The 25,923-nt window shown below is 43.1% G+C and overlaps 1 protein-coding gene across 1 annotated transcript in view; it reads right to left on the minus strand.

Annotated features, from left to right (window-relative positions):
* Nucleotides 1-12,105, minus strand: part of sv2ca (synaptic vesicle glycoprotein 2Ca) — a 22,157-nt gene extending 10,052 nt beyond the window's left edge. Inside the window, exons 1-3 of the mRNA XM_071899727.2 lie at nt 11,508-12,105; nt 1,701-1,881; nt 1-108 (exon numbers count right to left, since the gene is read on the minus strand). The exon at nt 1-108 is cut by the window's left edge and continues 44 nt beyond it. Coding sequence (XP_071755828.1) covers nt 1-108; nt 1,701-1,881; nt 11,508-12,105 — 887 coding nt within the window. The remainder of the gene's footprint in view (nt 109-1,700; nt 1,882-11,507) is intronic.
* Between the last annotated feature and the right edge of the window lie 13,818 nt (nt 12,106-25,923).

Below are 25,923 nucleotides of genomic sequence, written 5' to 3' on the forward strand. Positions count from 1 at the left end.
TCTCCGATCATCCAGAACATACACAGCCAGCTGAGGTGTTCGCCTCTCTTCTCCCTGGACAACACCTCTGCAAAGAAGGAGAAAACGATGGGCACAGCGCCCCCTATCCTGCAAGAGCGAGAGAGGAAGGGATAGTCAGTGGGACAGAAACAGACAGAGCCCAAACCAGGACAGAAACTGATCCTGATGAATCCTTACATTTTACATCTTTCACATTTTTGCATTTACTTTTGCATGCTTTGCCTTTGTCACAACTCCAATTTATATCCTTTTTGTGTTTGTGTCCCTGCTAAAAGGCATTCAGTTTTTGGCACACAAAATTAAGTGTTAAATGTCAAAATCCTAAAATTAAAATTCAAGATATTCTAATTGGATATTAAGCAGTCTGTTTCCATCTGCAACATGGAAAGCTTTCAAGGTTTTTTGTTTTGTTTTGTTTTTTTACCTTACAGTAGAATTAACTGAAAGCTCATTGCTAAGGTTATAAATGTGACCAAATAAGCAAAAAAAAAATAAGCAAAAGTAAGCATTTTTTCCTCAGACACAGAACACAGAAAATGTCCTTAGTGCCAAATTGCCAATCCACCATGAATCAGAGGTACAGCCCTTGTCGGCGGTTTGGACAACCTTTTCAATTACTCTGAAGGTCTCTGGGGAGAAGGATGCAGATGCAATTACTAAATGAGCTCTTTAAAGGAACTGTTACACCTGCCAAAGAACAGAACATAATAAATCATCACCTCCACCTTTGTATGTTTCTATGTAGTGGGTAGATGATGTGGCCCTATTGTACTGCCTGACTCTGCTAGCCATAAAGCTTTCATTTGATTAATGTTCATGCATTATACTATAGTAGGCCTATCTGTTTTGTTGTAGTATGTTACTGGACATCAACAGAGTTAATATCTGAATGATATTTCAGACACACAGAAACACTGTATGGTTGTTTTTATATATTTTAAGAGTACATTCAACAAGAACATATTTAAAGTGTTGATTATTTTTGACGTTGGCTAACATATAATACATTCTCTGTTCATTTTTTACTGTTCTGCATTGCTGCAGTAGGAGAAAATTACCTTTGTTTAGCTGGGAAGGAAATTTGATAGACAGATGTTGAGTGTATGTAGTAAAAGAATTAAACACTAGATGACTATCTTTCTATACTGGAGATGAGAGAGGGACGGGTTTAATCATTAAAGGAAATTACTTGTAAACAGCTTTTATATTAACTTGGAAAAACAGGTGTGATGAAAGAGGAATAATATTGTTTCTTCAACAACTTCAACTACATATTCTGTGGCAGCCAAGAAAGGGAATAAACCACTCCCATTAGGAGGCACACAGACCTGTCTACAAGGACTCAGTGTAAATAGATTTTAACTCACTGTGGTTAATCCTCTACCATCATTGATTTAGCACTGGTGCAGACTTTCATTTTGGTTGTATATTACTGGTGTTAACTGGCAACCTGAAAAGATAGATAGTGTTCTTCCAGTTGCTGAGGCAGGCATGCCAGGCTAATGAAAGATAAAGGATCCCTCAAATAAAACAAAAACACTGTCATTACTGTTAAAGGTTTGGTGATTTTGAGCTGCTGCTGTGTACTCTACCATTTGACAGGACTTTCACAAATCATTTAAGCTGATGCCCCAACATCCTCGGTAGCCCCAGAACGACCCCCACATCATCTGACTTACCCGAAGCCCGCGACGAGACGGCAAAGGAGGAAGAGGCCGTATCCCTGGACAAAAGAGGACAGGAAGGCGAAGAAGCCATTCGTGGACATGCAGATGAGGAGGCACTGTCTGCGGCCCACTTTGTCAGACATTCCTCCCCAGAAGAACGCCCCGACCATCATCCCCAAGTACACAACACTGCCTGGAAAGAAAGGGAGAGACAGGTCAGATTTAATACACATTAACTTGCATCTGCATCGGCCTGTACCTGCGTGTTTGTATGGACATACGTGTTTGTATCTGAACGTCTTAAAGAACTACACTACAACGTTTTGGGAGTTTGTCCCATTGGTCGTCTTATCCAATATCTGACAGGATTGGCACCAAAATCATCTCTGTGTCTCCGGTAGATAGTTCTGTCCAGTGCACATGCTAACGCTTTAGCATACAGTATGTTAAGTAAGTGAGAAACTAGTAGTAGCTATAAGGCTGGATGGTTAGTTAATATTAATGGCGTGCGTCTAAACCTGCCAAGCTTTTTTATGGGATTTGGTATAATAGACATAGAATTTGACAAAAAGAATGCACTTCGAATGGTAGAGGATCTCTCTTCTCACAAGACTTTGAGCGTAACTTGTTCTGTTTGCACGGGAAGTTAGCAAAATTAGCCAGACAGCTAATGTTTTTGCACTGTTAATTTGTAATGGACTTCACTAATGACGAAGATTGAGATTTTGTTTTCAGAAGTTATGAATCTACAGTCCATATAGTACAAACCAATACCAACTTTGGATTACAAAAAGGTTTATGTTCATACTTTGGATAATGCTAATCGCCTATGATTAGGCCTACTTAACATGGCCTACTTAACATAGCCTACTGTATGCTAAAGTGTTAGCATACAGTAGGACTGAAAAGAACTAGCCTATCTCCCAGGGAGACACAGAGATGATTTTGGTGTCAATCTTCTCGTCAGATATTAATGTGACCAATGGGCCAAACACAAAAAAAGTCGATGTAGTCCTTTAATACCATCAATGAATATCAATATATCAATTATTTTTTTGTCTATATTTTCCTGGGTTGGCTTCGCTGAGTTGAGCATGCTCCACATTAGCAACACTATGCAATTTATTAATATAGTTATAGACATGTACACCAGAGAGATTACCAGTACAATCCCAGTCCTCCACTGTTGGCCACAATGTTTAAGCAAAGTATGGCTAAGTGCTTTGCTCAAGGACACATTGCAACAAACGGAGGGAAGAAAGATACTCGTTCACTCCCTAGTCCCTACCAGACTTTTCCAGGTATACTGCTGATTTTAACTGATGACCTTCACAGATTGTTCATGATATCTCCATCCTCAAGAGCCCAGAAACGATGGATATGAATGTGAACTCAGCTGGCAACATTTTGAATATATTTCCCCCTAGTTCTCCATAATGTCACCGTCCTCATCATCACCCCTGTGCGTTCTTTGCCTAACATCAAATCTCAGCCAAGAAGTGTTTTAGGATTCATGTCCCCTAACTGTGTCTCTAGTGGCAAATGGTGAGGTATAAAAGTGTCAAAGTAAAGTATGGAACAACATTAAGCTTGCGCCTCCATTACTGCTGAATGTTCATCAGTGAATTGCAAGTTATGTTTAATGACTCAGTCCATACGGAAGGCTAAATTTATAGATGCTTGACTGTGTTGAGGAAAAGCAGACTGATGGTAGATATATGTCCTGTTATGACTCACGATAAAACTTTTTATAGCCAAAACAATATTTCTCTTTGTCTGTCTCTCTCTCTCTCTGTCTCTCCACAACACACACACACAGCTATAGCATTCATACTTCTTTAGCGAATCTTAAAAAAAATGGAACGCAGACTGGTGACAATGAAATAAGATTCAGCTGGAAAACCCTCGGCCCCAGCGATAGCATGCAACCCAACTCTGATGAGTAAATACAGAATGGAATAGACTGAAAACAAGCTCTGATCAATGGGGAGACAAATGTGGACAGTAATGCAGGGTGACTTTACAAAAGGGCCCTCTGCTCTCTTTTAATCTCTCTCATCTAAAATGGGATCAATGCTCCAACAAAACAGCATTGATTTCTCCCACTGATGATCATGATCCCGCTCTGGAGAGCGCAGCCTATCATTGCTGCTTTAGTCTATATTGTATGTGGCATTGTGTGGTTAGCAGCAGCTTTTTTTAAGCCTTCGCAGACAGTATCTGCTACAAGGAGATGCTCCAAACTCATTTTTCTCCATTCATAACTTTTCTTTTTTGAGGTTCCCGTTGGAGGCTACCAGGGACTCAATGATTTATTGAAGTAATGGGTATAAAAACTCATAGAGGATCTTCCAATAATATTTTGTCTCCATCCACATCAATCAGACACATAAACATTTAGACAGACTGGTTTGGAGAGGATATCAGTCTCCTTTGTATTCCCAGTGCCCACACAAAAACAACAGATTATAGGTGAGGCCATACTGTGCTTACATACAGAGTGATATAATTGAGCCGTGGGGAGATTTTGTTCAGCCCATTATAATGAAGTATAGCCGGATTCACTTCCTTTCTGTAATGTCTGCAGTCAGGTTTCCTCTCCTCTGCTGTGAACAGATATCTGTTTGACTCTCTCACTTCAGGGGTCAAAACCCGGCTCTCTGTCACATTTGGCAGCCATCTAGATATACTCCCCCTCAAGCCACCATAAATTCAACTCTAAATTTAAATGAAGTCTTCAGCTTATGCACAGTTCACATTTGCATCATTAAGGAGTGGATAGATGTGTGGTGCGCAGGGAAACACCCACTGGCCTCCCATTTAAAAGTCATGCCTCCAAATATCCAGAGGCCTTTTCATTTTGTTTCAGCGCCCAACTTTCCATACGAATGATAAAGATTTGAACTTGGCTCTTTCAGATACTGGTGTATGCTTTTATTCTCATACATGTGGCTATTCTTGTATGATTTGTGCTGTTTTATTACCCTTTTCTACTGTGTTGCATTCTGGTTGCCCTGTCTTTTTTTTTTTTTATTTCGTCTCCCCTTTGCTCCCCTCTCTCCTTTTGTTTTACTGCCCGTTGTTAATGGTAATGTTGTTTAATGTTGTCTGTCTGTTATGTCCCTTAATGTTGAACGTTTGTATGTCTGACTTTTTATTTTATCCCCTTCCCTTTCCCCCACGAGGCTATAACCTCTTGCCAGGCCGTCTCTGTAAATAAGAATTTGTTCTTAAGTGACCTGCCTGGTAAAATAACAGTAAAATAAAAAATAAAAAAAGACAAAAAGAGAACCTCCAGATTCCAGCCACTTTAAGGCGGTGAAAATAAAGCGATAAAACTGTTGACTAATGATTCCCCAGAGGACAGTCGATTACGTAATGAAGTTATTGATGTTCTGTCCAGTTTATTGCACGGCATCTCAGAGCGTGATGTCAGCAGGGCCCAGCACCAGAAAAGAGGTGAGGCATGAGAAAAAGAAAAAAAAACTCTAGTGTAATTCAGAAATAGAACAGACATCCTGTCTCATTGTGAAGTCTGTCTCATCACTGACTGACCAGAAGGTCGTTTGTGTGGTTTTAATTTGTACTGTCTGAAAATTATGGCTCATATTTTAACAGATTTTGTGTGTCCCTGTGCACTAAGAGGCATTTCTTTCTGCCTCATGAATGAATCACACTGGAAACTACAGTCTCAAGCTTTTGCAGTCAGAGCCAACCAAGCAGTTACTACACTGCAGCAAAATGTTATGGGGGAAGGCAGTTGACGATACGCTGTTAAACTGACAAAACAGAAACAGAGATGGAGCTAGTGGGAATATTTAAGAAGCCTACTTGTGGTGCATCCACTGATATTTCACAATGAGTCTGAAACCTCATGTAGGAATCACCACAGTCTTGTTTTTTATTTTATTTTTGTGCTTTCAAATGTGATACTAAATCTACTGATATTTGGATATGACTATCATGGGTTTTCACTGGAACTATTGACTTTTTCAAGATAGTAAATTGAGGGTGCACCCATACATTTTAATCACTGTAGGTATTTGAAAGGTCATTTATTGATGTACATCGACAGTGTTATCTGATCTGTTTTGTATCACTGATATTTAAAGTGTGCATTGTTGTGAATATTTCCTGGGTCTTTCCAAGGCTGACCTTAACTCAATAGACTATATCACCCCCACTATGTATACAGTGCACATCACAAGTTCAAGAAAATATTGATAGTAGAGAATTTCTACATAGAAACGTAATAGATTTTCTCTCTCTTATTCAAGGGCCCGACACTACAGATTTAAAGAATGACTACATCATTAGATCAGACTGCTGCTCAGGCTACAATCAGGTGCTTTGTCTGAAATGTTTCACTGACTGGGAAAGAGGAGAAATAGTGAACAGATTGCAAATGACAAGGGTGGACCACAGGAGCTTCACCCAGAGTATTTTAATTAAAGGATCCCTGACACCCTGCACTATCACCCTCTGCTGCCATCTCATTGATTTAGTAGGGCTATAAATGTAGGTCCTTTCTCAGGCCTGCAGACCACGGAGAAGGGTGAAATCAATACACTTCAGTTCACTTAGATTAATTTAAAATCCAAAATTGGGCTCTGAAACTGCTGGAGGATGAAATGCAAAGGCCAGGCTCATTATACTGCGTAATTGTACACTTTTTGTAGCATGAGACAACCCGATGTGGAAGTACAACTCCTTGAAAGGATGCCAGCTGGTATGGCAATCCCAAAGTGAGAGTGTGAAATACAGTTGAATTTGGACTTGATGACCCGTAGAGCAGCCAGACTCCGAGCAGCATCAGAAAATGACAGTGTGTCAGGGGAACTCTCAGGCAGAAGCAAAAGGTTTTGCCCCAAGACGCTGCGTTGAGATGTCAAAACACATCTCCAGGAACGGTAAATATTCAGCAAAATCGCAGACACACTCCAAACACACGAGACAAATTCTGAGGAGTTGAGGTCTCTGAGCTGAGATGTGAGGCAAAACACACCAGCGCACACACACACACACACACACACACCAAAAAGAACATGACTGCTTCTATAGTTTCGTCAATTAAACATTTTTGTGGAGGCAGGGAAAGAGTAAAGTGTAAATCCAATTCAGCCATTAGTAATAAAAGCTTGCAAATATGTCCTATATCTTCTGTGTAGATAAACCAGCAGTGGAGAAGATAAAGAATGAAAATTTACACATGGAACAGAAGGGGAAAATCGTGAGAGTAAAGAGCAAGCAAATTAAATGTGTGTGAATGTAAAAAAAAAAAAAATGGCACACCATATAGCAGGAGCGAGAGGAAAGCAACAAAGGAGGGTGACAAAAGAGGGAAAAAGGTAATGAGGGAGGAGAGTTCAGTAATTGCCAGATGGGGGGGAGAGTGGGAAGAGGGGGAGAGTGGGAGGAGAGGTGGGGGGGGAGGGGAGGGGAGGGGAAGGGGAAGGGGAAGGCCCCGGCGTGGTGTTTTTTGTCCTGTCACATCCAGAGGAAGCCCCCTGAGAGCCGTGGGAGCGCTGAGCTGCATCACGACCTCTCCTCTGATTTCATGCTTTGATGCTCTTCGTCTCTCAGCGGCGCAAACTGTTTTCCGCGCCGCACAAAACCGTCAACAACACCGTCCTGTTTTATTCATAACGCCGATACTATCACACACAACGCCGTGCCCGGTGCGTGCTCCACGGCCGCTATGAGCCGCGGAAACCTCCCTCTATTCCGTATTTTAATTCTTACTGTTGCACTCACTCCTCTCTCTCTTTTTCTCTCTTTCTATCTCACTTTTTTATGCTTCTTCTTGCATCTCTTCAATGCTACTTTGATCTTATTTTATCTCCTCTCCTCTTCCCCTGGCTCTCCTCCCCCTTTCGCACTGTGCCTCTCTCCTCAACCTCTCCTCAATCCCTCTCCCTCTCAGCTTGCCTCCTGCCCCTATTGCTCTCCTATTTCTCGGTTCCCTTCTCGTTTCCCCCTCCTCCTTTTCTCTCCCCTCTTCGCTCCCCTTTTTCCTCTCCTCTCCACTCTCTGCTCTCCTCTCATTTATTGGCCTCTCCTCTTTGCTCCACTGTCACCAGCTCCTTTACACAGAGCAGCGTGTAATCACATTTGTACTACATCATGTCAGTTTGATCGGATTCATGCCTCCGTCTTTTGCCACCTCCGCAGAAAAAGAGATTGAGGCTTTTTGTCATATTTAAGTCATATCAGTGGGGGCAGGATTTCAATGAAATCTATATGAAAGTAACTTATTGTGGGGCTTGGAGTGCAGGGTTTAAAATGACTCACTCAGCTTCAGTAATGATTCCAACCTCCATTACATTAAAGACTGTGGATAAAATGCATGAAATATAGTGACGCTATGAACCCTCGATAAGAGCGTGCAGTTAGACATGGTTTACATGTGGCTGATATTGCTGGTGGCAGCAGGTTTGGTCCGTGCGCGCGCACACACACACACACAGACACACACACACACACACACACACACACACACACATTCACTCCAGTCGCATGCTCTCCCTTCCCCTCCCACACTCAAATGCACACATTCTCACTCACAGCGCGCACGCACACACACACACGCACACACACACACTCCCACACAAAGTGGAGGCGCGCTACTCGAGTAGTGTAATCTCCGCAGTGGCGCTGCGATCTGACTGCAGTTTAGCCATGCTCAGCTGCCCCTGGACCACGCAGCCCCACACAGCCTGCCAGCTGGCTCACACAGACAGGGAGAGAGAGAGAGAGAGAGAGAGATAGAGAGAGAGAGAGAGAGAGAGGGAGGAACAGGAGGAGAGAGGACGGAGAGAGAGAGAAAGAGAAAGTAGACACAGAGCGTGGGGGAGAGAAAAAGTGAAGATGGCCGAGGAAGAAAGAAAGATGGAGGAGATTGGAAGAGAAGAAGGAGAGAGAGAGCGGGGAGATGGAAGTGAGGATGAGAAGGAGAAGAAGATGGAGGGGAGAGGAGAGGGAAAAAGGTATCGACAGTGAAGGAAGAGAGGTGGCTGTTAACAGAAAACAAAGAGAGCGCAGTCGAGAGAGTGAGGCGGAGGAATAAGGGAGGGAGCAAAGAGACAGTGTAGAGAACAAATAATAAGTAATGATAGGGTGATGTGTTCCCATTGTCTGTTGTGCCTGAAATGATGGCTGAGCCTCTCCCTCACGTTGCTGGTGTATTGAACACCACCAATCTGCCGCCTCTCCCGCTCCTCCTCCCTGCTCCCATCCACCCACACCTCTCTCCCCATTACTCCACTCTAACTTGGCAATCTCTCTGCTTCGTAGCTGTCCCTCCTCCTCTCCTCTTCCCCATTCATCACACATATTGCATCTTCCAGCGCCTTTTTTCTCTCTTGCTCCTTTCCCACACTGTCCACTCTCATTTAAAGTATTTACAGTATTTCACCCCCACACACACCCCCACCTCCCTCTGTGCTCCATCCCTCATTCCCATGTAGCATTAAAGATTCCTGTGGGATCAGGATACTGCTAGGACCAAATTGAATTCTGTAATCTAATCAGCATTTTAGTCATCCATCCTATTCAGGCTTTTGTGTTTTTTCATATTGCATTATCCCATTACACCCAGCTCAGTGCTTGCAGCTTGCCTCAGTCTGTGCCTGTTATGTGATTAATGGAGCTGCGCAATGCAACCATGACTGGAGTGCAGCTCAGGTGGAACTAACCAACCACCAAATGGCTATTTTTTAAACTGTGTAATGCAAATGTTTTCACAGTGTGAATTTTAATTTCCGATGAAGAACTATTGTCAGTGTAAAATAAGAACCTTTTTGGCCTGCCTGGTTAAATAAAGGCTGTATGCAATAAATGAAATATGAAACTACTTTAATCAAACTCAGCCACGGATGGATGCTATTTCCCTTCTCTGTTGTTTATTTCTGCACATCAATGCACTATAACATTGCCATGGCACCTGTAAAGCACCAACTCACTTCATTGTTTGTTGGCTGTAATGAAGTGTAATTACTCTGAAAAACTCCAAATGGATACCAACAAGGTCATAGTAATCATGTAGGCTATGCTCAGAATGTGACACAAGCACACACACACACACACACACACCAATCATGTTCACCTCAACAGGGAGGAGCCTCGGGGCAATCAGTAGGAAAAAGGAGAGGAGAATGGGGGGAAGGGGGGGTGGGAGAAGAAAAAAGAGGCATATAGAGAATGGAGGGTGAGAGGGAGGGACAGAGGGTGAGAGATGGAGTCACGAACAAGGGGAAGCAGAGCGTAGAGCATGAATGCCTGCAGGACCTTGCTTGGATAGAGAGGAAGAAAAGAGTTTACATGGATACTTGGAAAGAGACAGGAAGATGAAGGTGGAACATACACAGCATCTTGTGAGGACTGTCAGTAACGCAGCATTACAGTAACATCACACACATACACTGTGTATGTGTGTGTGTGTGTGGGGGGGGTTTACTGTACACTTACTGTACACATAAACTTAACATTTTATCATGTCTAGATAATCCGTATGACATATACACTGCAAAGCTGAGAAAACCATGTATTTAGCATCATTAAGATACAATATAGCACTTAATTATAGAACTTAAGATATCTGAACAGATAAAATTAACCAAAAAAACCTTTCTAAATGTATATAATTTGAATGTCTTATATGATTAAAAGCATGATGGTAAGTTAAACAGCAGAAGCCATTTTGAGTTTCTCATATCACACGCTCACCCACCGTAATCCAAATATTTCAGACTTTCAAACAACCTCCATTCCCAAGGAGGCTCCACTGTATCAATTTTGCCTCAGAGATGTTGCAGTGCAGTTGATGTATTGTCATGTCTCACTGTGGCACAGTTAGTATCTAAAGGCTGTGCGCCTGATTCAATGTCCTCGACACTCTGGTACTGACACGGTGAGTCAGCCCCTGTACACAGCGCTGTGGTGATGGATTATACACCTGCAGCCATTGGGACTGCTGGGACTCCTGCTCAACACACAGAGCACACAGGGAATACTAGTAGCTACCCTCTTAATCCTGACACGGAGACCAGTGGACCGAAACTCCTCGTCCAGGTGGAACACAGCTATAGAATAAAGTGCGACACGTATAGCTCACTACACACAAAAACCACACTTATCTTCTGAGACAAACCAACAGCTTCCCTTATCAAAGGCGACGTGGCCCTTGTTTGACAGAGTAGCACTGCATACCAATAGATTAGCACACGCTGATCAGGGTTGGGGACATTCATTAATTATATTGAGAATGCATGGTAAAGTCCAATTCAATTCCTGGAGTTAGAATTGGAATTAGAATTGCACTCAGCTCTAAGGAAACAGAACTGGAATTGAATTGGAATGACAGGAAACAGAATGGAATTCCATTAAATTCCATGAAATTCCACTTCTAAGAGAGGCTGACTTGGCTTGCTCTAATAAAGACAGTTAAATAAATCAAATGCATTCAATCATAACGTATGTATTACGATTACATGTTATGCATCAAATACCACCTGAATGGTACTTTTAACATTTTATGATATTCAGTATTGATAATATAGTATAACACTAAGTGTGCCACAGATATGTGGTAGGAAAAAAACAAAAAAAAACATGGAATTTCAGGGAATTGCACTGAATGAAATTCAATTTCCTGAAATTCCAATTCAATTCCAATCCCAGTGTTTCCTGTAGGTTTTTTCCAATTCCAATTCCAATTCCAGTTCCTCAGTTGATGAGTTCATTCATGAATTGACCCCAACCCTGATGTGGATGCATACACAGTCACATACACGCACATGCAGAACACACAGAGGCCCTTACCTAGCCATCCAGAGCTGGAGTTGGGTATGCACATGTCAGTCTCTGCGCTGGGCAGGACGAAGCCCACCACGAACACCTCCACCCCGTCCGACATGAGCGCCAGCCCCAGCACCAGGAACAGCTGCCACTGGAACCTCCCGTGGCCGCACTCCTGGATGATCAGCTCGTACTGCTGGGCCAGCTCCTCCTCGTCCGCCTGCCTCTCCTGCTCCAGGTCCTTGCGGTCCCTGGTAGCGTCCGACACCGGCTGCCCCAGAGCCACCTGGCCCTCCCTGGGCTTCCCGTCTCCCGCCGAGGGGATCCCCTGGTACTCGCCCTCGTAGATCTCGTCCTCGTCGTCGTGGCCCTCCGTGGCGTCGCTGGAGCCCTCCTCGTTGTCGTGGAAGCCCCCTCCGTCCTGCCTGGGGGGGTTCCGGTAGAAATCCTCGTCATCGTCCTCCTCGTCCTGGAAACGGGTGTAGTTGCGGTGGGATGAGTACTCGTCTGTGGCGCGGTCCACCACCTTGTTGACTTTCTTCGCCGCGTGCCGCTTGGCCTCCTTGGCCATGCCCTTGGCCCCCTTCACTAGGGAAGTCCTGTTATCGTAAGTGTCCTCCATTCTGGCTCCACTGGCAGGTCTTCACGGGGGGTTCGGAGGAGACTCAGGAGCAGGAGTGCAGGAGGAATAGGAAGGGGGGGTGAGGGGGTTGGATGTAAGCCGGCGGAGGGGCTGCAGGGACGGCGGGATCGGTGGGTCTGGAGATGCAGCAGGGGAGAAAACCCTTGAGTCTGCAGTCACCACAGGAGATAACCCACAATGGCTGTGGCAATCATCGGCCAGGCTGTGAGAGATGGGGGAAGGGTAAGAGACAGACAGATAAAAAGAGAGAGAGGGCAAGCAGGAAGAAGGGCAGGGGAGAGATGAGAGAGAAAAGAGGGAGAGAGAGAGAGATGTTCATCAGATAGCGCCCATAACTCAAGTCTCCCCTGCTACATCCGTAACCGGCCCAGACTAACAGGTGACACCACACTGACAGCACATACTCTCTTTAATCATTCACTCACCATTCTCCCAGGCCTTTTAATCATTTGGAGTGATGTGAGGAAAATGGCTTTGGCTGTATAGCTCTCAGTTTTTATTCAAAACGAACATTCAATTTCCACGGGCGCTTTCCTTGTTCTATATTTCATGAGTTGGCCTCAATCTTGAGGAGATGGGCATTTTAAGCGGAGATGCTGAATCTGCTGACTCATGATCAGCTCCGAGGAACAGCAGCTAATAAACAAGGCTCTGCCCAAAATCAATTTGCCCCCAATAAAGAGCTGGTTTATTATAATGGGTGTGACGACCCAACCGGAACGGCACTGTCATATTTAATCCATGCAAAGAGAGGAGGCTCCATGGGAACCAGTGAGGAGAAAATGGCCATGAGCGTATACGTAGAGGAACACACACACAGACACAGGCGTGTACTCGCATGGGTGCACACACACACACACACACACACACATACACACACACACAAACACACACACACACACACACACACACACATATAATAAGTGTTCTCTAAGGCACCTGATTTGACATAGTCAGTAGTTTTATGCATATCAAATGGAACTCACAAAAAATACTCATACACACAAATACAAATGCACACACACACACACACACACACACACACACATACTCTCTCACACACACACACACACTCACACACACACACACACACACACAGCATGCATGGGGAAGCCCTTTCCAATCTTGGCCGGCCAGTGTTGATGGGAGGGAGACCCCAGCCTAACTGTGAATGATGTAACATGATTTCATGTGAGTGCTCAAACTGTGAACTACAGCACATCACCACGTTTGTCTCCACAGTCTCATTCTGGCTTGTTCACTCTTGTATCACACATTATGATACGAATACAAAATGTACAATTCAATCAGTAAAATGGGGCAATGCAAATTTGCTTTATTATCTGATATAAAAATGTATCTACGTAAGAGTGCATGCATGTGTGTATGTGCGTGTGTGTGTGTGTGTGTGTGTGTGTGTGTGTGTGTGTGTGTGTGTGTGTGTGTGAAGGAGGGTTGGGTGGGGATGGTCAGAGCTGTCCAGGGTGTGTGTGTGTGTGTGTGTGTGTGTGTGTGTGGTCAGAGCTGTCCAGTGTGTGCTGCTCCCGTGTGTCTAGGAGCTGCTCACCACAGCCTCTAATGAACACTGAAGCCTTGTCAGGAGGACACAAATCACAGGCCCAGCTCCAGCTCCCATAATGCAATTTTACTGGGCAAAATGACAGTGCTGATTCAAGGTGACTCTGCTAATCCCTTTTGGCTCATTGGTTGACTTCTGTAGTTATGAGCACACTCCTTTATACACGGACTGATAATTTTTTAATGCTTCCATTGACCCCCCTGGTGCCTGAGATACTGTCCTAGGGATCAATAAAAGTTTTTACAGACAGCTTTTCAGCAATCTATTTCCTCTATTTCCTGCAGTTCTATGTTGCAAAGGGTAATAAGGTTAACTTTAGCCATTGTGACTCGTGATATGATTATACTCTGTTATATTTCTGTTCTGTACAATAGTAACCACTGTAGATGTTCGCCATCCCTCATGAATCCTAGAATTTGAAAACAATTCTTCTTGGGCGTGAAACAACAATGCAGCTTCAGGGGGGAAAAAAAACATATAAACAGTGGAACTTCTCCATAGTCTGCATCACTAAATAGTAGTAGCATTTTGAATTCTTTAGTAGACTAACACACTGCCAGGAGCATTTTCAAATTCAGCGGTGTCAGAGTTTCCAAACACTGATGCCTCATACTGTTTTTCGGCATCAGGTCTATCACATACTTTTCTCATTTCTACTTGCACACACATACAAGGACGGGTGTGCGTCCTGGTGGAGCCTGCCTGTCAGAGAATCAATGGAGTGTATGGTGAGGCCCCCGTCAGTGATGATGACACCCCACTGCATACAGACGACCCCACAGCCAACCTCACCTGACCACAGCTGACGAGACCCCGACAGCGCAGACAGCCCCGACCAACAGGAGCAATCACAATCAGACTGGGTAACAACTAACGCTCTCAAACAAACCTGCACCATACCCCTTGTCTCTCTCCATCCCATCCCATCTCTCCTGTATCTTCTTGATCTTTACGTTTTAAGCTCCTCCTTTTTGCATCCGACGCCTGTCAACTGATCCATTTAGACGGATCCATCTTCGGACCGATACCCGGCTAACTTGACCTTCCTCCGGCTTTACAGTCTTCACCCTACCTTCTGTGTCCAATCAGCATATCTCAGGCGATCCATCTGTCATTCATACATCTCTACCTGATGCTTTTCTCTCTATTACACTATCTTCTTTATCTCATTGCTTCATGATTACACAATCTTCCTCAATCTAGTTCAAATCACACCATCATGACTTTCCTCCATGGCAGCAGAAACCTAGATTTAACCCTTCCACAGGCTAACAAGGACAGAGTTTTCTTTCTACTGACCTGGTATGTAATTCCCAGCAACACTTGCACACACAACACTTGCCTGCTGTTAGCAAACCAAGATGGCGGTGAGGCGATGTATTGGAACATAATGAATAGTAACTAGCTGCGACCATATAAGAGGACCTGTCCTCTGCAATTGGAATAGAGGGAGTTAATATAATGTGTGTACCGTAGCTGTGAACTGTCTGAGGATGGCTGAAAATAGGCCTTGCTCTGGCGATAGCCTCTGTCTGCATGATGGATAGTGGCCCTGCTTTCCTTCAACCTCTTTAAAATGCTCAAAAAACTCTAGGTCAAGTATTACTTGGCCCCAAATTTCCTCTCGCATGAACACACAGAGACAAATGAAGAGATCAGATTTACAGACTGTACAACTGGCTGGGGGCAAAAATTTTGGTTTTGTTACAGTTCATTTCCAAAAATGTGTGTGTGTGTTTGACCAACTCATTCCATTTCAACACACTCGTACATTGCTTATCACGAATCATTAGCCAAAAGTAGCACAGTAATGAAGCTACTAATGAGAGTTTTGAAAGAAAAAAACTTAAGTGCAATGTCTTCTTGAATAATTACATCGCATTACATAGTAATCATGGCAGTGGTAATGAACAGCCTGAGTAAGAAGAACTTGATAAAAGGTAATGAAGCAATTAGCAGCACAGTAAGGGATTTCTACAAGCAATGCTCTTTGTCAACAGGATTGATATCAATGTAGGTTTTGATCTAGCTTGATCAGTTTTTGTGTAGCTTGTGCAGCAGTCACCAAAGACATTGGTATGAGTAAGCAGGTGGTTAGAATGAGAAGTAGAAAATCAATTCTAGTCCTAGAGTTTCTGGTTCCTTGACCCACAACTACTGGAGGAGACAAACACTTAATATATTTTCATGAGAACTTGATGGAAAATCAATAGCGCCTTCTTTGGCTAAGTGCAGCCTGATGCCAGACTGGACCAAGCACACAATATAAACAAGTAATGATGAAGAACGACGAGGGAGGCAGTGTCCTTGCCTTTTTAATACGCTATAACTAGTCTTAGAACTATGGTGCAATAGGATTTTAGAATAAATGCATGGTTGCTTCTCCTTTTACCTAAAGACTAGCTGTTTTCAGATGTTTTCAGCTTATTATCGAGATCACATGCAGTATACATTCAACCAATTTCACAGTTGCTGTCCCTTGCCCTATGGGATCATTAATGTATTCAGTCTCAGTCAGGTTTGACTCATCAGTGTCCTCCTCTTTCAAAGACAAGCGCAGGCGGAGGGGGTTGGCGGCTGGTTTGTTCTATCAGCATCAGAAAGAGCAGGTCCAATCTCTAAGTGGGCCGAGCCGCATGTAATCCCATCAAAACGGAGAGCCCATGACCTCATCTGGAAGGCAGAGCCTCAGCCAGCCTGGGACGTCTTCAGTTAGGAGATTTCATCAGACACTGATGCCATTACTGAGTGGAGGGGGAAGACAGAGGGGAGAGAGGGCTAAAGAGAGAGAGACAGACAGAGAGAGAGAGAGGGAGAGAGGGAGAGAGAGAGAGAGAGAGAGAGAGAGAGAGAGACAGAGAGAGACAGGAGAGAGATGGTGTAATATGGAGAAGGTATTCATAACACAGAGGTAGATGGAGAAAAGAACAGAAAAGAAAGAGAAAGAGGTATTCGTACAAGTGTGTACAGAAGTAACATTTGGAAAAGGAAAAATGTGAAAATGAGGAAAAAGGATTGAAGATTAAGAGGGAATGGAAGAGGAAGAGAAGATATGGGACAGGAAAGAAGAGAAGAGAGAGCTAAAGCAACCCAACACCATGTCACCACACAGATGACAGCTTTCAAAGCAACTACACTTCATATTTCACCTCTTCTCAAGAGTCAAAGTTTAATAGTGTCATCCACAGATGAAAACTTTAGCTGATTGCAAGCAACGCTCCTGGTTACATCATACATATTCATAATGCAGCTGCAGCAGGTTCACTTCCACCTTTCAAGCCTGTAGGAGCTTGAATTATGAATATCAATATTGACTTCAATCAATTTCATGCCCAGCTTAGATAAGGAAAAGGAATTCCCCTCTATTTATATTGACTTTGTGAACCCCCTTACTCTGCTGGCAAAAATATAGAATATAGAAATGCAGAGAGATCAGAAAGGAGCTGCTCGGTGTATCTGTTCAATTCATAAAATGTGACATTTGGCAGCAGCATATTTTTGGAGCTTTAGATGCAAACAAAAGCATTTCCCCTTCCTACGCTTGCTCTGTTTGAAGATCTAAGGAGAAGGAAGTAAGTGTTGTCTCTTTTGCTCTTTCGCATCAGCTCTTGGCTGATGTCTGTTTGATCTCCTTGCTACACATATGGTCCCCCAGCCTTGCCAGACCTCACTGCAGAGACAATACAGTGCTTACACAGGAGACACGAAACGTAACATACTGTCGTAGTGTTTCCCCGGTGACAAAGAATTATTTTTCCAGGCAGAATGATGCAGTATAAAGATCTTTATTGAAATGATAAAGACCTGAGTTGCTCTGCAGAAGAACTGAACTCGAAGTAGAAATACAATGTCTTATATACAGTTTCAGTATGAACTCTCCCAGACTTAACCACGGTCATCCTGACCTTACTGAGAGTGACATATCCTGTTATTGCCACACATGTTGTTCATCACTTTTGGACTACTGTTCTCTGCTCTCTGCTCTGGGATGCTCTTTCTACTAACAAAGGCCTTATTTGAATAGATATAGTTTCTACCACAATACCACCGCTGTCAGATGTACACCTCACACTTTGTGATGCAATTACGCAATAACATTCATTACGATGCATTAGGGAAGCATGATATTATACATTTGCTGGTGGTTTTACGGTGAATTGTTCACTGTGCTGCAGAATTTGACAAAAAACTTTTTGATTTAATGTGATGCATGCTATCTGTGCACAAGTGTGGCTAAAGCACACTCATTCACAGAGAATAACACAATTGTAATTCACAGAGAAAACCACAAGAACAGCTAGAGTCCCTTTTGAAAAGTCAAGACAGACAGTATAAAGAAGAAAGGAAATCGTTCTTGAAAACAGGCAGAGCCAGAGGACGTGGATAGCATTACTGTATGAAATGTAATCACACTATGGGTTTAACTCGCCCCTAAAATAATGATTTATCTGTAAATTGTCCATTTTGCTTAGATAAGTCAACATGGTGGGCAGACACACTGTCTACGTGGGGGCCCGCACTTTTACTGCATTGTCATTGGAACGGTGTCAAGTACTTTGGGTCCTTTATTCCTATCCAGGATGTGGCACTGGAGCAGGAGACTCTCCTCAGTTAAAAAAAAAGCTTGGATTGTGCTGCATAAACTTTGGGAAAATTATAAAAAGGTACAGGTCAATGGATGTGAGAGATGGGCATATTATTGAATGGAGATGGGGCTTTCTTTTTTTACCTTTAGGAAAAAAAAAAACGTACATCAACATGAAATCAATGGGCCAAAAGGATGACTCCTTTTGCTCTAGTCACCTTACATCATCTAACACCTCTCATGATGCCAACTTCAGTGTTAACCAAGCAGGACTACTACAGTAACCTTCGGATTGCCAACAAAGCACTTTGCTACAGATTTCCAGTTCACTGGCTGTGTGCCTATCAATCGCTCGCTGCCTCTTGAGGTGCAATTCACGGATGAGTCAGTAGCCTGCTCCTGCATCCTCTCCTCTTTTTGGCGGTAGTGCAGAGTGCTTTAACTGCCCCGGGGCAGGTGGCTGGACAGCACTACACCATGCATAGTCCACAGCCAAGCGGCAAAATCCCTGCTCATCACAAGGACAATTTCACTAAAAACATGCTGCATGCTGTGATGCAGTGGTGAATAAAAAGGTGAGGAAACTAAACTCCAGTTAGTGATCATCATAAAGCAAACAACCACCAATATGAACAACAATCAATTATATTTTCAGCAAAGCATTGCTTAGTGCATGTGCCTTAAAAAACCCTATCTTCATGTAACTTAGATCAGAATTTTGTCAGCCTAAAAAGGTGGGTAAACTATTCCACAAATAAAAAGGTGTTCAAACTGAGTTTAGCTGGCTTCACCCTCCACTACATGCCTGGTTACATGAGCTCATGCGTTTCTCTCATGTAGCCTAAACGAGATGATGCAAATTTCTCTCTACTTTTGCAGGAGGCATATGGTTTAGTGCAGCTAAAGAAAAAGCACAGGCCCGGAAACCATCCCAACTTTTAACGAATGATACACAAACTTATGAATAAATAATGAGGTCTCCCTGTCTCCCAGCCTGGTTGTGTAAAGAAAGGAAAGCGGCAAAAAATAAAATAACAATAGAACTTACAACCTCTTACATAGCTGATCACAATAAACGGAAACAGTTCATTGAAAACACTGTTTTTCTAACTCGCAAGTGTTATGCAGTCAGCATGTTTTCTCCTAAGGAAAAAAAAGTAATTACTTACCGTTATTTAGGGAGAGATGTACAGTGGACCGGACTGATAGTTTCCCATTGCATCAGACTCCGCTTTCGCTTTATGGATATACACAAATTCTGCTGGTTTTCACTGTAGAAAAGGATCTGAGGTAATTGCCGGTGCTCGACAATGTTTTTTCGATGCAGTCCTCTCTCTCTGCAGTACTTCAGGGAAGGAGAGAGAGAGAGAGAGAGAGAGAGAGAGAGAGAGAGAGAGAGAGAGAGAGAGAGAGAGAGCAGTCTGGACTGACGGAGAAAGGCAGTGCAATCAATAATTGTATTTCATTGAGTGATGCGGGCAATTCCGTCTAATGGAACAATCTTGTTAGGTGACTGAGTGACGCGAAACACTGCGACGTATGATGCCGAAGCCTTTACAGTGAATACTAAACAGATAGGAAATCAAAGGTTTCACATTTCAGCAGCAGGTTACAGTCTGCGAGTCTGTGCGTTCTTCCATTCACCATCTACGAAACCCACAATTTTCTATGAATGCGAACAAAGACTATTAGCTTCAATATAGGGGAATGGATATTGCGCTCATATAGCGCATATACGCTTCTTTAATGGCTGAAAGTTGTCTGTGTAAGCAATGGTATTCTGCCGTTCAGTTGAAAAGTTTCTGACTTCTTTGCATGTGGGCTGCAGTGTTGATCTAAGATCTAAATTCTGCAAACGGAGTGATTTTTCTTTTTGCAATTCAGTGCATTCACTCGACTGTTTTCAACTTGGACTATAAACGCTTTCATAAAAGTCGAGCTACCTGGCAATGCAGAGGCGACTCTCGCAGCAGCACAGTGCATGTCAACGACTGCCTCTGTCCCCTGCCTCGTGGTGCTGAAACCTGAGCGTTTGAACCACAGTGTGGACATCTGGGCCGGCAGGTTTGGATGCTGATGCCAGACGATCACACTTTTCGTGACCATTTGCCAATTCCGTGAAAACAATGGAGCAAATTTGAATTTCTGTGCAGAATTTCTGTGAGAAACCAGGCTCGACCCCCTTTAAGTTAATTGCAAACGTATGCGTGCATGCAAGTCCCTCCATATCCGCTAATTGTGGTGTGGTCCATATGCTGACCGTTACAATAAGCAATACTATAATAACTTTTAGATAGTATTCAAATAACAGAGCAAACGAGCAAAGTCCCTATAGGAAAATTATAGTGATACCATAGGAGAAGAAAAAAAAAAACATAAAGTACAATCAGGCCACTATAAAAAAGGCTAGGACCTGGCCTGGAATACTGCAGGAACCATCAGCACCATGCTGATAATTATATACTGAGTGCAGTGCATGACTATTGTCCACATGCCTACAATATGAGGAACCCATGGCACAATTTTATTATTTTCTCACAAAGCTGGAGTACATAGTGATTCATGTAACTAGAACAAGAAACCTTGGGGTTGCTTTCCCACTGATTGCATGTATTCCTCCACCTTCCAGTCCAGTGCCTCCCTTTTGAGTCCATGTGAGATTCATTCATTTATCAGTATGAGAGAGAGAGCTAAGTAGCCTTCCCATCTGCATTAAGTAAAGGCTATGATTCTCAGATGCAAATTGAGCACCACTAAAACACTCGTTTTGTTTTCATCCTTCATATGCCCAAAACTGATCACCGCAGAGGCCGTAATACTACCGAGTAATGCCACACAAAGATTATACAATAATGTTACAATAATTGCATAACCTAACCCAGGCTCTCAGAGATAAGTAGGCTCTTTAGATGTGAGTGAATGCCTGCGCGCCTGCTATGTCAGATCCTGACGCTTCTCCAGCCCACGAGTTGTTGCTGGAGATGGTGAGGGGGAAAAAAAGGGATGACGGACTGATGCAAGCGCAGGGACACTCAAGCCTCTCAGTATTCACGTCATTAAAGACTGCAAACTATACCAGCAGCACCAGTGAGACTTGGTCCACTGCAGAAATGACTACCAGCAAAAAGGCAAGCTCTTTGATGTACTATACCCTCTCCATCTGACTCCTTATTCTCATATTTAGAAATAGAAAATCTATATAACATCAGTTTAAAATAGATATTTCACATGTGGGAAAAATGCAGTGCCTGGTTGTGTTTACAGTATCCCAAAGCACACTGTGCATTTTGATTACGCATTGCTGTATTGTGTTCAAACACCAAGACATGGTGCTGACACTGGTCATGCATTATATTCATCGTAAAGAATACCGGATAGGACACTAAATGGTGTATACAGTGTGCACATAGACAGACACACACACACACACACACAAACACACTTACAAAAGAAAAGGCATCTCTCTTTGTCCTCTGAATTTGATGATTCACAGAAGCAGTGACCTGGGGCTGGGGACACTCTCTGCTTTTCATTCAGTCGGGAGTTGGGAGTTGGGAGACAAACGCCCCTCGAGCCACAAGACTCCATTTACTACTGCTGGAGAGCCGAGGAGCACTTAGCTTAATGTACAGGACAGTAGAATGACCCTCACACGCACACAGCGCATGCCAATACTTTCTTTCTCTCTCTCTCTCTCTCTCTCTCTCTCTCTCCCTCTCTCTCTCTCTCTCTCTCTCTCTCTCCCTCTTGTGAGACTGCCTTTCCCATTCTATTTGTCACATAAACACAAGTACATACACACACACACATACACAAATAAAACACACACAAGATAGATACTGGAGGGTGTACAGTTTTTTTTTCTCACTAATATGGAAATACAATAAATATAGTATGCACTGTATTGCACGTAGAGTGTTGCTTGGATACTGAAATGCATGGAGAATTGCACAGGCATTCAAATAAATGGATTCGCTGGCCACACACAATGGATTTCAGCTGTTATTGGTGGTGGATGGTAAAAAATAAAACAGTGTTAGCTCCACATACACCCAAAGGAATTCAGCCCCTTCTCTCCTTACCTCCCTGTGTCTCCCTCCCATACTGTCCCAAGAACTGAAATGTAAGCTATATAAAGCCCTGCAGTGCCCACTTTCCTTAAAAAATGAATAGAGAGGTAGAGGTGGACTGGAGCAGCTGCCTGCTGTTTATCTTCATCCAGATTATAACAAAAGGATGTGGACATTGATGGTAATTGTTTTTGCCTTGTGGAGATAGAAGCGCAGGCTAACTGATTTAGCTTCCGTCTTTCCTCTCAGCCTCCACTCCTCGTCTGCACTCATCTGGTCAGCCTCTTTATGTCCAAGTCAGCATATCTTTGCCATAATGCATAGATGTGTTACATAGTCACGACAGAAACGATGCCGCCCTGTCGGTAATACTGTTATTCATATCGTCTGAATGGGTACAGTGCAACCACAATGTATTTACAAGTGCTGGTTGTTTGGCGCCCAAGCATTCTGAAAGCAAAACAAAAGGACATCGGTGTCACTGATGGAGAGATGTGATGGATTAGAGTGGCCCAAGGGGGAAGTCCTGGTCCATCAAAATGTAATGAAAACTAATTTGAAAACAGCAGGCCGCTGTGAATAACTGTTAGATGAGTGCTAGCAACATTGTGTGCAGTGCGTGGTTACCATTGCCTCATACAAGAGAAAAATGGGTTGATAACATTACGATTGATGATGGCACATTTGCTGTTGTCTTCAGGAGTTATGGCTGTCTGTAAATACGTCTGACTGAAAATCGATTGAGGGCAGAAACAATTTTACACCAAGTTTGCAATTTGCGGCTTCACAATTGGAATGCAAAAGACTAAATTACACATACCCAAAACAATAGAATGGGATGTAATATAATTTATTGGAATCTGTTCAAACCAAAGTCTACAACATATACAATGTAGAAGAAACGTAAAAGTATTATAATGCAAAGTTCCTTTACAAAGTCCACCCGTCTAACCACAGGACATTATTTCCTAATTTCAGTTCTGTCTACCATTGCAAGGTCCTGAATAGTCTAACGTACCTGAGCTAAAATACCAGGGGGAAGAAAGTCAAATGGATTGTGATTATTGTCCTGGAACAGATTGAACAGGCTATGAGAGAAGAATGTGAACTGAATCCCATTTCAACACACAAGCCCAGGTGCATTTCTTTTGCTGAAAGGAAGGTGAAATTTACAAAGGGATCTAAAGAAGGGTTAGAGGCAGTAATACAGGCTTTAATCTAACCACTATCAACAGTAGCTTATTACCTTTTTCTGCAACAAAAGGGAACCGGTTTACAGGGTACAGAGTGGAATTATTTTCTGTTTGTATCTTCTGTCTGTATCGTAACTCAGTTCTAGACCATTTTCCATCATTTCAACCATGGATGTGTCTAAAAAAAAGCTATAATATCAGCAATTCTCAATACAGTAAAACATATAGTGTGTACGGCTGAGAGTTGGTGATACATTTCTTTGATTCTTATTGTAATTAAAAATATGATGAGAGTAACCATACGGATGTGATATAGGCCAAGGCAGATACATATGCCTAAAAACGTCTGGCCTTCCACAAAGAACACACAAACACAGCACATGTCTATGCCTCGCCAATCCTTGTTATAATATCTTACACAAAAGCAGACAAGCATAGCAAATTTGCAATTCAACATCAATGCCTTGATAAAAAAAGCAGGGAACCTAACAAGCCAAGTTGGGATGACAAAAATCACCTTCAAAGAGAAATCGTGATGAACACATCACCGAAAGCTTTCAAAACATGTGCATCATCTGCTCTAAAATGGAAATGAGTAATCTGTGGGAGCTACAGCTTCCTGTCATTCAACAGGAAACCTCCACTCCCCTCCGAGCAGCGAGGATTATCCTCTCTGCGCCTCACGGTTCTGGTTCAAATTCATATGCTGCGTCAACTGTCAAGACATGTAATACTGAAATGTGTGTGTGTGTGCGTGTGTGTGTGTGTGTGTGTGGTAGGGGGTGGATGGGGGCTGTGTCAGGCCTTGTTTACACAAAGTAAAATATTTATTTATTTCTTTATCTATTTATTAATATTTAGATTGCTCAATCCTAAATGAAATGCCATAGAGATAAGCAATATTTCACAGCTATATAATTTACACAACTACAACCTCTTTGGAACACATATTTTTCCTATATTCCTCAGCCTCAAAGACTTGATTTCTCAGTCAGACCTCAACACTTGCTAAATCAGCTGCCTTTTTTTTGGTATTCTTGAAAAATCAAAAGCCCAGGTGCTTTGTCAGACAGAGCTCAGTGGAGATCATCGCACTGACACCAATAGCACCGTAGCCTTGTGTCCCCCCTTCATCTCTCTAACTCAAAGTCAGGCTGCGGGCCTCATGACAGCGCTGATGGGACGCCTCCAGACAGTGCAGTACTCTCAGCGCTCAGCCAGGTGGCAAGGAGGCCCCAGTCCAACCGTATCGCTGGCAGCTCTGCCACGGCTGAGGAGGACCATATGTCTCCTCTCTCTGGAGTCTGTCCCAGCACAAGACTGCCAAGCCGCTACTTCACATATGTGTGTCTTAATGCCATTAAGCATCAGGTCCACAGAGGGTGAAGGCATTGCTGTCATTCAGTGTGTGCACCTTTGTCTGATGTGGTTGTCCAACACAGTAATGGCAACAGGGAAGTTCTCAGGGTGGTGGTATTCCCCAAGGACTTATACCTTCTTAAGGCGGGTAGGTTTGCTTCTTTGTGACAACCCATTTAATCAGCTAATCTCTATACAATATCTCAGACTAATGATAAAACTACTAAGCACTCCGGAAGCCATGTTTTGCTCTTTGAATGGGCACAGCTGCTCACTAAATGATTTGCCTGAATCTGTTTCAACCACACACAGAACTAACTTCTTTCTTGTTAAAATGCATATGGGATAACATTATCAGTTAATTTAGATAACAAGATAAAACAAATGCCCATTGAGAATCGGACAATCATTATATAATAATGTAGCCTAGTAAACGCGAGGGTCATTCAAATAGAAACTCTGTTTGAATGTGACAAGTTGATTGAGGTTGAGTGAATATGTGATACAAGGCAGTAGTTGCCTAAACATAATAGTGTGTAGCCTAGCCTAGCCTAGCCTGCTCTCTACAGCTGAATACTGACTGCAAGTCCTCAGATGATTCCCTGGGATTGGAGGATTACCATGAATTACTACAGTTTAACGATTTATTTGATCTAGGACAGCTGTTCGGGTCTAGTTCAAAATCACCAAAAAGTACTATCACCAAGACTGCTGAAAATATTGGTAAACTAACTAACTAGCTGACTGGTATTTTCCATTAAAAGGCTATTAGACGCGAAACAAAATCAAAGAGACAGCCTAGTATGGTAGGAGCAGAGTCGGAGCGGCTGGTGAGATAATACTTGGTGAGATCAGCGTTGTTCCGCTTACTGTTACCACAGAAACATAATATCCAATCAGAGGAGCTTTGGCAGGACGCTTTAGTAGCAGTAGCCAATCAGATCGTCTCTTGTTCAAGAGTCAGTTGGTTTGAAACGCAAACCAAGCATTTTCCAACTGACATACAAAATC

This window comes from Centroberyx gerrardi, chromosome 8 (assembly GCF_048128805.1).
Source record: "Centroberyx gerrardi isolate f3 chromosome 8, fCenGer3.hap1.cur.20231027, whole genome shotgun sequence".
In the NCBI taxonomy this organism is placed as follows: Eukaryota; Metazoa; Chordata; class Actinopteri; order Beryciformes; family Berycidae; genus Centroberyx; species Centroberyx gerrardi.